General features: G+C 37.1%; 1 protein-coding gene across 1 annotated transcript in view; it reads left to right on the forward strand.

The window, feature by feature from the left end:
• Window positions 1-11,994, forward strand: part of LOC124356645 (nose resistant to fluoxetine protein 6-like) — a 57,124-nt gene that overhangs the window by 43,953 nt on the left and 1,177 nt on the right. The window contains exons 10-13 of the mRNA XM_046807771.1: window positions 8-143; window positions 1,791-1,980; window positions 8,969-9,111; window positions 10,052-10,157. Of these exons, the coding sequence (XP_046663727.1) occupies window positions 8-143; window positions 1,791-1,980; window positions 8,969-9,111; window positions 10,052-10,157 (575 nt within the window). The remainder of the gene's footprint in view (window positions 1-7; window positions 144-1,790; window positions 1,981-8,968; window positions 9,112-10,051; window positions 10,158-11,994) is intronic.

Below are 11,994 nucleotides of genomic sequence, written 5' to 3' on the forward strand. Positions count from 1 at the left end.
TTTTTAGTTTTTGGACTAATCCACGGCACCACGACCTTTTCACCTCTGTGTACTCCCAAGGTCACTACCGCGGCACATCCTACGTCATGGGTCTACTAGCGGGCTGCTACGCTTATGAACACAGGAACCATCCGATCAATAAGGTGATTGGTGCTTTTAAATTAACAAGATCAGTTAGTTTTAAGTGTAATTAGCTAGCTATTATTTGAGGCGACTTAATTCGCTTAGTTGAAAAAAATAAAACTTCTATTGATTGACAACGTACCAACGACTTCAAGAGTGTTTCCACAAGAAGATAGTAAATAATTTTAGGAATCTAAGTAAATAATTTCGATTACATAGGAGAGTTGACTGCTATAAATAAACCGCAAAGAAACCTGCGCAGAAGCATATATCTGAGCAGCCACGCGCAGTAGTGTCTGATTTTCAGCTGTGAGGGTCGTGTCTCGCCATTTTGTTTACACTGCAGCTATTTACCTATTCTATAAGTATATTGTATTTTAGTGTATAGCTTTAAATATTAATCGAACAGACTAAAGCAGCCATTGGCGAATCCAGGGAGCTTGCATTTTGGTGAGAGGTTAGCCGCTATTTGGCATTGGCCAGGTCAGGGGATAGAGCAAGCGGGTGAGTGCCGAGCAGTGGTGGGGATACTGGGAGAAGGCGGCATCACAGTGGCGGAGGGTTATTTACCCCACCCTGCGTGAACTCAAATCGCCTAGTGTCTTTTTGTAAGCGGTTTACCTGTAGTTGGTTTATATACCTTCCAGTTGAACCTAAATGGGGTACAGAAAAAAACCGCTGTGTCACTTGAATCTGGGCAACCCTAGGGATATACAGGAACGGAACATTACTAACCGCAAATTTCAAGATGTTGGGGTGCAAGGGTAAATCGATAGATCTATTCTACTGCAGAAGATGACTGTTGAAATTGGTGAGGCTCCCTAAAATAAGGGATTTGCTAGCCTAAACATAAGGGCGTGGAGCTCCTGTCCATATAGAGAGTCGTGTACAGAGCTGGCCTCTCCTTCTAAGGAGACAAGACTGAGATTAACGCCCAAAATCCCTCCACGTGGATCTCGACAGGAGGCGGCCACAACCCCCCCCCCTTCCATGCGAAATATCCTGTCACTTCGGAATCAGCGCAGAGGTCCTTTTAGGACAAAGTGAAATTTCTAAACTTCTTGTCCTAAGAGAACAACAAAATAGTTTCGATTTATTTGGTCCAAGCTTTGTTAAAAAATAACTAACAAATAATTATTTGGCAGAATAACATGATTTTTACCAACATGTGTCATAATTGTTTCTTTCCGAAATTCACAATGTTTTTAGAACCTACTCATATTGCTTACTTATAAAATGTGTTTTCTGTCTGAAGAGAGAAGGTGAATGTCCAATTCAGGTTCTTTGTATTAATTCGACTAATACTCCTTTTATTGGATAAAAAAACAATCTTATTATAACATAATATCATCAAATTGTGATGTGGATAAATGAGTAATCCGGTACAGTGTAGTGTTTATGTTTACGTAAACTCCAAATCATTCAGTTTTGGTTATATGATCACCTTGCTTTTATTGATAAACGGGTCAAATGCCACACCCTGAAGCCATTCATGCTTGACAAGAGACCTTCTAGGACAGTTGAATGCACACGACCAACATATTTGAATAGCTTAGCCTATCGTAAAAAATAATGCTCACTCAAGATCTACCGGATGGACTGCATTTAAATTTTACAAGCCAACTCAAGATTTTCTTCTCTAACGCTTCCATGTTGTCTGTCTCCAGCGGTGGACCTGGACACTCCAGCTGACAGGGTTTATCTGTTGCTTGGTGGTTTACTGGAGTGGCTCACTGTTCCATGACCGTTCCGAGGCCCACAGTCGACTCTTGGATGCTCTGTACGCTGCGACCTTCCACTCTCTCTTCGGACTCGGTCTCGCACTCCTGATCGTTGCGTGCACTGTGGGTCACACCAGTGAGTACATAGTCATGAATACTTTTTGATGCTGAAACTTTATTTTCATTACTCCTCTTAATGTACGTAAATAATGTTGGTTCATCGGCACAACAAGGGCGACTCGTCCAGTACGCAGATGACACGACTCTCTGTCTCAACTCAAAATCACAAGAAGAAATCTTCGTTTAAAGTATGTATTTGACGATGGAAGGATTGTGAAGAAAATTTCCGGAAATTTGACATCAATCAGTGAAACACAAAATCGGTGGGAGACACAGGACGGTAGCTCATGAGCGGTAGCACCTTCTCAGGCAGGAGTTCGAATTGTCAACAACTTGCCGAACTCGATCAAAAGTGTCCCATAAAAACATTTAAAACTCGTTGAAAAACAACACTGACTACACACGCGTTTTTAGTGTCATACAGGAGTTTATGGCACACGATGGGGAGACCTCTCAATTGGTTGACTGGCCGGGGAAGTGGTGGATAAATTTGAATGAATGAGAGAGAGTGAATTGTACGTTTAAAAGAGACATTAACGCTAGAATGAATTGAAAATTTAGCTAAAGCAAATTAACGATTCTTATAACATTGTTTTTATTTTGTACGCAATATATAAATTGTTATTATTTTCATTATTAGTTGTGTGATGAGAAAATAGGATAGTTCGAAAACAGAGAGTAAATAACACACTGCACCATCTTTGGTTCTTAGTCTTCGCTCAGCTCTACTCTTGTCTCGCTTTGAACTCCAGGTTCATTGTTGGACAGTCAAGGTTGAGCAGTTAGTAGCAGTTTTTGAAAACAAACTTAATAATTGAAATCCAAAAAAAAATCCATCCAACAATATCAAATCTGGAATCAACAAACCATTACAACGTTTCAGGCATAAACAACTTGCCTCATTTCAAGATCATCTGAACAGCATTGGCAAAATATTTCATGAAAACAAATATTCTAGCGGTAGGAGTAGAACTGGCTTTCACTGATAGACAAGAGTCCAATCGATAATCTGCTGGTAAAGGTTGATTACTTTGTGCCGAATCTCACCCGTAGTGTGCTATGATCTCATCAAACTGTCAGTCTCGCAATCTCTACAGATCTCTAACTGAAATTTATGCAAATATCTAGAAAAATATCTTACTGAAAAATAAATCTTGTTTTTCAACCTGTTGGTTTCTAGTGAGCAACAAATTTATAATTAATATGGGTTAGTCACAAATTTACTAGATAACAGTGATTATAACTTTAATTTCTTGGTCAAAGTTGGGTTAAAGTTGTATGACAGTTGGATCTAACTCACAAGTCTTGTCGAACAATCCTGACCACCTCACTGATACTGCCCATTATAACGGACAGTACAACTATAAATATTACGATATTTTGAATAAATTCTGAATCCTAACGTAAATAAATTTAATCACGAAGTTATTTATAATGTTTTAAAAAGAACGGTTCACAATAGGTGTATGCAAATGCTAAACAACCTTTTGCTTGCACTGTTAGTTGGGGAGTTATAATCGAATAGTTCATTTTGATTCTCATTCAAATTGCATAGGTTATTCTAATTTATCCATGGTAAATCATTAAAAAAATAGGCTTTAACCTACCTTTTTGTCTAGTTTTATACTCGAAAAATTTATTCATTATTGTAATAATAAATTAAACCTTATATGTAATTATTATTTAAAGTTAAAAATTAAATTAATTTGTTTTTAATTTTAATTTTATTTAGCCTCGACTATTACAAAATTCTTTCTACTAAACATATAAACAGTAAGTTACTTTTATAAAAAACGTGTTCAATTACTTGTTCCTTAAAAGAAGGTATTCATTTTTGTTATTATCATTATTCCCCTCCCTAATTTTCAAACACGACTTGGCCCAAAAATATCAGTAACTAAGAAAACCTAAACTAGCATTAAAATCAATTGCGATGATTTCCAACTAAATACATAAATTTAATAAGAATATTGTGAACAGTTTTCTTACAGCCAATTGGTAAAAATGTTACGTTTTCCACGTTTTTACGGACACTCTGTTCTGTACAATAAACATGGAATCTAACGTAGTAGTAACTGTTTTACACACACACACACACACACACACACACACACACACACACACACACACACACACACAGCTGTTAAACATAATTTACGTTCTAAACAAACTATAAGTGTTATTTAACTGGAGACGGAAGTAATCATATAAGGCTTGCGAAGGATATGAAATACTATCCGCGTATCGACCGGTAATATATATCTATAGATTGTAACATACAGAGATTACGATTGTGTATTGCTGCTACTATCTACACTCTAAAGTACTGACCGCGATCTATTCATAAACGTCATTTGAGTACAGAAGCTGATAAAGTGTTTGAATATTAATATGAATTGATATTCTGAACTTGTACACAACCAAAATGGAGATTCGAAAAGTCAATTTCAACCAACTCTACTTTAAGGAAAAATTAAGACTCTTTTCTCGTTACCTCCAAGACTCTACCTAGAACACGTTTTCCTCTCTTCCAAAAATGAAGTAGACCTAAGTTTTGTTTAAATCCGAAATGTTGAAATGCTCACAGAAACAGTGAGTGGCAATATAATTACAGTAGGGGCCACGAAAGGGTGCAGTTGGGGCAACACATCAACTGCCCCATGACACAGCGCACTGTGGTCGACACAGACCGTTGACACAGTGTTGTACTGTACAAACCTCAAACTAGTGTACTTAGTCCAGTCCTCATTGGCTATTTCAAGGTCACGCGCCAAATAGGCTCCTCCCTCAAATGTACTCTTTAGTGGTCCCTACTGTAGTGTGGTCATATTATGTGTTCAGTACAATGTTCAACTGCGCTAGTTAAATGACGGGATGTTATTAAGAATCAAATTTTTTCTGTGCTTAAAGTTGATGGAAGGGGATGAAAGGAAAACAGTACATATAATTACGTTTGCCCATACTTTGCTGATCGTCTCGTGAGTAGGTTTGCTCATTCGTTGCTGTCGTCTCGTGAGTAGGTTTCCCCCTTCTTTGCTGATCGTCTCGTGAGTAGGTTTGCCCCTTCTTTGCTGATCGTCTCGTGAGTAGGTTTGCCCCTTCTTTGCTGATCGTCTCGTGAGTAGGTTTGCTCATTCTTTGCTGATCGTCTCGTAATTAGGTTTTCTCATTCTTTGCTGATCGTCTCGTGATTAGGTTTGCTCACTCTTTGCTGATCGTCTCGTGATTAGGTTTGCTCATTCTTTGCTGATCCTCTTGTGATTAGGTTTGTTCATTCTTTGCTGATCGTCTCGTGATTAGGTTTGCTAATGTTTTTGCTGATCGTATCGTGATTAGGTTTGCTCATTCTTTACTGATCGTCTCGTGATTAGGTTTGCTCATTTCTTTGCTGATCGTCTCGTGATTAGGTTTGCTCATTCTTTGCTGATCGGCTCGTGATTAGGTTTGCTCATTCTTTGCTGATCATCTCGTGATTAGGTTTGCTCATTCTTTGCTGATCGTCTCGTGATTAGGTTTGCTCATTCTTTGCTGATCGTCTCGTGATTAGGTTTGCTCATTCTTTGCTGATCGTCTCGTGATTAGGTTTGCTCATTCTTTGCTGATCGTCTCGTGATTAGGTTTGCTCATTCTTTGCTGATCGTCTCGTGATTAGGTTTGCTCATTCTTTGCTGATCGTCTCGTGATTAGGTTTGCTCATTCTTTGCTGATCGTCTCGTGATTAGGTTTGCTCATTCTTTGCTGAACGTATCGTGATTAGGTTTGCTCATTCTTTGCTGATCGTCTCGTGATTAGGTTTGCTCATTTCTTTGTTAATAGTCTCGTGATTAGTTTTGCTCATTCTTTGCTGATCGGCTCGTGAGTAGGTTTGCTCACTCTTTGCTAATCATCTCGAGATTAGGTTTGATCATTCTTTGCTGATCTCCTCGTTATTAGGTTTGCTCATTCTTTGCTGATCGTCTCGTGATTAGGTTTGCTCATTCTTTGCTGATCGTCTCGTGATTAGGTTTGCTCATTCTTTGCTGATCGTCTCGTGATTAGGTTTGCTCATTCTTTGCTGATCGTTTCGTGAGATAAATGAGTACTACAAACACGTAAGCTACTAAACGATTCTCGGAATATCACGCGTACAAACGAACACGATTGTTTCAATCTCTTATGACAATCTCTTAACATAGTTTCTGAAAATAAACTTATGTTACCGACCTGAGACTCTAAAGTGTTTGCTAACTCCTTCAGGCGGAATATCACGCGTACAAACGAACACGATTGTTTCAATCTCTTATGACAATCTCTTAACATAGTTTCTGAAAATAAACTTATGTTAGCGACCTGAGACTCTAAAGTGTTTGCTAACCCTCTTGAGGCGGAAAATCCTGCGCTAAACAGTTTTCTCAGGAAACTGACAGTAATAAAGCCGCTATACCAGTTGTAAGTCACTCAAAATTGCTTGAGGAAGTTGTAAAACTTTTAGCAATCTTTCTCTCTCATGTCAACTCGACAAACATATTTGTGAAATGGAGACATTTAAACTTGTTTATAGAATTAACTACCAAAATTGTATAAAATATTAAATTGCTTGACGTATTAAGCTACCGTATCTCTCTTTATGTAAATACTATTCTTGATTCAACATCCATTATTGAAGAAAGGTAATTGGACATTTGCCAAACTTGAAACATTTATACCAGGCATAAATAAGAACCATCGCTGTTTTCCGTTCATCGTAATAAAATTATAAATTCAAAAGTGCCTTTTTATTTATTTTCTTACACGTAAACTACTCAACCGATTGTACTGAAATTTTAAATAGACATTTTTACCGTTCTTTGAATGAATACCGGCCTATTCTTATTTCGAAAATCCATCCGGACTACGCCCCACTGGTCTTTAAAGCAGCGAAAACTCCCATCTTGGTCTCTAAAGTTGTGTAATATTAAACGAATGAGCCTGTAAAATGTAATCAACATTGTTTATTTGTTTTAAATTTGTTACATTTATAGTGTTCAAATTGTCAAAAGAGTAACGATAATCTTCAAACCAATTTAGATTTCAGCGATTTCGGTAAGTATACTAATCTACCTTAGAAAAGATCCTAAAACATAAGAATGTCAAAATTTGACTCCGAAGACTCCCTTTGAAGCAGTCCACAAGAACTATGCTGGATGAAATTTCGCTGCGCTTTTCTTTTTAACTCATGTACAATCTTCAGCTCTAAATGTTCTAAAATAAAAAAAAACGTTTACTATAAATTTAAAGACTGGTATAAAACCCATCTTAGTTTGATTTATGACAGAAGTAGGCTTCTCTGGTCTGTGATATATATTTTCCTGGTCGGGAAACAAATCAAAATCACTCTGAAACAAAATAAATTAAAATTACCATAATTATAAACATTTGACGTATTTTCTTGATAGTGGCAACAAGGCAAACCCAACATAGGCGTCGGAAATAACCAGCAATGGTCATACACGTTCAACGCCTAAATTGCGTGCAAAGTAGCGGGTAACTGTTAGCAGTGCAGATATAAGAGACGATGTAGTCTAACGTTCAATTTACATTTAAAGACTGATATGAAACCTATCTAAGTTGTCTTTTGACATCACGAAAGATACAAAAAAACATATGGAACCAAAAATACTAACATTGGATTAAATTTCAATGACCACAAATATGCACTATTTAACATATTTTCATGGTCGTGGGAAAAAGGCAAACTCGACATTGGCGTCAGAAATATAATTCACTCGCACCAGAAGTGTTCCTACAGGTAGAAAACCTACGACATTGCGTGCGAAGCCGCGGGTAACTGCTTGTTGCTTAAATGAGTATTAATGACGATTGATGATTCGGAAAGATGTCAGGATTTCGGAAATTTGTCATCGTTAAATGCTACAAAAATAGAACACTGAATCACAAAGGTGGGATTCTAACCCTTTTTTGGGTGTGATAAACTTAATACAACAGAGGCAAGAACAAACCTTTTTTAATAAGCGGTTTGTGCTTTCTTTAAACCTAATACATTTATTAATTTTTTCACATCTGAAGGAGAGGATATGTTCCAATCCTAGAAATGTAGTATTGTATTTATATGGTAGGAAATGTCTACCATCCTTTTTTTGTCTAGTCTGAATATAACAAGTTCATTGTTGATTTTTTCCCCGATGAGTACTGTACATACCATTTTACTCCTGGAGAAGAGATTCTGTTCCAGTTCTCTAAACGTGGTATTATATTTTTGAAACACACACAGCGATGACAAATGTCTGAAATATTCTAATCATTTATGAATATTATGATAAATTATAAATATCTTTGCTTGAAGTTTGTTTTTGACGATGGAGGGATTTGAAGGGAACAGGATTTTTCCGGGCATTTGCCATCGTTCAGTGATAAAAAAAATCAGTAACACTACGTTTCGAGATCTGCAATCTGATCTCTTGTTTCAGGTAAATAACTAACCTAACACATAATTACAAACTAGGTTAAAATAAACAAATCATACCAGAGCGTTGTGACACGCATAAGTCAGGAATCACAACCACCATGTTGTGTGTCAATTTCACTAACTCTAAAACATGCACTTAATAAAAAAATTAAACTCAACACTATTAGAAGTGAATAATATATAAATATTTGTAGGTAATAACGTTTTCTTAAATTATAAAGGCAAAATGTGTGGTAGCTATATGTATGATGAAACAGCAAAAGATTTATTCCTGATGGACACATACGGGCACGATATTTTTATTGTTTTTATTGGTACAATGGTTATCGCAAGATAACCAGATCATGCATCGTCGAGCGTGGCCGCTGCTTGGATGGGTGACCGATGAGCGATCCTGTCCTTGCAAGCAGTCCGCCTGCCCAGCCATTGGTGGTTGTTTGGAAGTCACCTCTAAGCCGTTGGTCCCCAAGTTAAGAGCGTTAGAGAGGGCTTCTTAGCCCTAACTTTGCATGTTAAAAAAATACATCTTTATTTTACTTTATTCTATATTGTTCTACAGACTGGCTGACCCAGATGTTTTCCTGGGAAGGGTTTATTCCACTGAGCAAGCTCTCGTACTGCGTGTACTTGGTACATAACATCCCCCAGTTCCTGTGGGTTGCCTCCTCTCGCACCCCCGCTTACTTGAACATCTTGGAGCTGGTGAGTTGATACCCATCAATCAGCATAGTAATTACTACACATGACTATACATAGTAAAGGCGGATGAAGACAAAATAAAACAGTACTCGAAAACACTTTCATCCAGATGTAGGATATTGTTGGAATAAATTATAAATTCAACATTTTGGTATGATCAAATAAACTATACGGTAGTATGTGGTAAAGAATAAATATTGAAACTTAAGCTCTATTGTCATGATTTATTTATGTACTTTAATTATTTCCCTGAATAGGATCATGGAAATTACATGAGTTTCTATAGCAATTATGTTTACTTGTTAATGTAATATATCTACCCTTATAAACCTTATACGGAATGTCCCGTTATAATTATTGAGGATTAGTGAAGTTCCATCATGAAATATTTTAAAGGTGAGATTTTTAAAAGCTCGTAAATAATTGCATTTTTTATTTAAATTTCAGTGCTTATAAACAGTTCAAATTTGAGTTATGATTTTAAAATTGAACATTATTTTAAATTAATACTTTGTACTAAATTTGAAACATTGTTATTTGACTTCAAATGAAGTTACAAATGGACTTTTATAGAGGTTTTTTAAATTGTATTATACTCCTAAAACAAACAAGATACTAAATATTCTTATATAAGCATTACTTGGTTCCAATGATCAAATACCACTTTCACCTTTCTATGCATAAATCATGGTTTTGTGAAAGATAGGCTTCATGAGAGTATTTTTATACTGTATCAATCACGATTCTGGGTGTTGTATCCCCAGCTCTCCATAATTTCCAACTTCCCAATTCAATATTTTTTTAAATCATAAATAAAAATCATAGTGCAGTTTGTAAAATGTCCCTTTCAGCTAGTAAAACAATACGTCATTTACTTTTATTGTTTTCTTCCCTAGACAAAAAAGAAAATATTGCTATGATAACTTACTATTGTTGTTCCCAGGTAAGCTGGACCATAGCTGACCTGGTCGTAAGTCTGGGTATTTCTGTGATCTTGTGTCTCGTGATCGAGACCCCGGTCCGGTACCTGGTCAAATACTTAGTCTCTGGTAAGTATACAGCAGTTCTAACATTTGTTGTAAACTTTGTTAGTCTGCTAATGATAAAACACAAGTCTGGGTATTTCTGTGATCTTGTGTCTCGTGATCGAGACCCCGGTTAGGTACCTGGTCAAATACTTAGTCTCTGGTAAGTATACAGCAGTTCTAACTTTTGTTGTAAACTTTGTTAGTCTGCTAATGATAAAACACAAGTCTGGGTATTTCTGTGATCTTGTGTCTCGTGATCGAGACCCCGGTTAGGTACCTGGTCAAATACTTAGTCTCTGGTAAGTATACAGCAGTTCTAACATTTGTTGTAAACTTTGTTAGTCTGCTAATGATAAACACAAGTCTGGGTATTTCTGTGATCTTGTGTCTCGTGATCGAGACCCCGGTCCGGTACCTGGTCAAATACTTAGTCTCTGGTAAGTATACAGCAGTTCTAACTTTTGTTGTAAACTTTGTTAGTCTGCTAATGATAAAACACAAGTCTGGATATTTCTGTGATCTTGTGTCTCGTGATCGAGACCCCGGTCCGGTACCTGGTCAAATACTTAGTCTCTGGTAAGTATACAGCAGTTCTAACATTTGTTGTAAACTTTGTTAGTCTGCTAATGATAAACACAAGTCTGGGTATTTCTGTGATCTTGTGTCTCGTGATCGAGACCCCGGTCAGGTACCTGGTCAAATACTTAGTCTCTGGTAAGTATACAGCAGTTCTAACTTTTGTTGTAAACTTTGTTAGTCTGCTAATGATAAACACAAGTCTGGGTATTTCTGTGATCTTGTGTCTCGTGATCGAGACCCCGGTTAGGTACCTGGTCAAATACTTAGTCTCTGGTAAGTATACAGCAGTTCTAACATTTGTTGTAAACTTTGTTAGTCTGCTAATGATAAACACAAGTCTGGGTATTTCTGTGATCTTGTGTCTCGTGATCGAGACCCCGGTCAGGTACCTGGTCAAATACTTAGTCTCTGGTAAGTATACAGCAGTTCTAACTTTTGTTGTAAACTTTGTTAGTCTGCTAATGATAAAACACAAGTCTGGGTATTTCTGTGATCTTGTGTCTCGTGATCGAGACCCCGGTTAGGTACCTGGTCAAATACTTAGTCTCTGGTAAGTATACAGCAGTTCTAACTTTTGTTGTAAACTTTGTTAGTCTGCTAATGATAAAACACAAGTCTGGGTATTTCTGTGATCTTGTGTCTCGTGATCGAGACCCCGGTCCGGTACCTGGTCAAATACTTAGTCTCTGGTAAGTATACAGCAGTTCTAACTTTTGTTGTAAACTTTGTTAGTCTGCTAATGATAAAACACAAGTCTGGGTATTTCTGTGATCTTGTGTCTCGTGATCGAGACCCCGGTCAGGTACCTGGTCAAATACTTAGTCTCTGGTAAGTATACAGCAGTTCTAACTTTTGTTGTAAACTTTGTTAGTCTGCTAATGATAAAACACAAGTCTGGATATTTCTGTGATCTTGTGTCTCGTGATCGAGACCCCGGTCCGGTACCTGGTCAAATACTTCGTTTCTGGTAAGTATAAAGCGCTACTAACATTTGTTATAAACTTTGTCAGTCACCCATAAGGTTGTCCAGATTTAAGTGACACATCGGAATTTGCTGTGCTTATTGTGGGTTTCACTGGAAGGTATAAACCAGCCAGAAGTGGAATTCCTGGGTGGGATACCAAAAAGCTAAATTTTATGCTTGTAGTGTGATTCTATTGTAAATCGTTGAGCTACAGATTTTATAAAGTAAACAACTTCATCAACACATCAGCACCCTTTGACCAAACTAGAGCCAACCAAGTTCTTCAGGGTTGTATGTGGAAAAGAATTTTGTAAC

Source organism: Homalodisca vitripennis, chromosome 3, assembly GCF_021130785.1.
Source record: "Homalodisca vitripennis isolate AUS2020 chromosome 3, UT_GWSS_2.1, whole genome shotgun sequence".
NCBI classification, from domain to species: Eukaryota; Metazoa; Arthropoda; class Insecta; order Hemiptera; family Cicadellidae; genus Homalodisca; species Homalodisca vitripennis.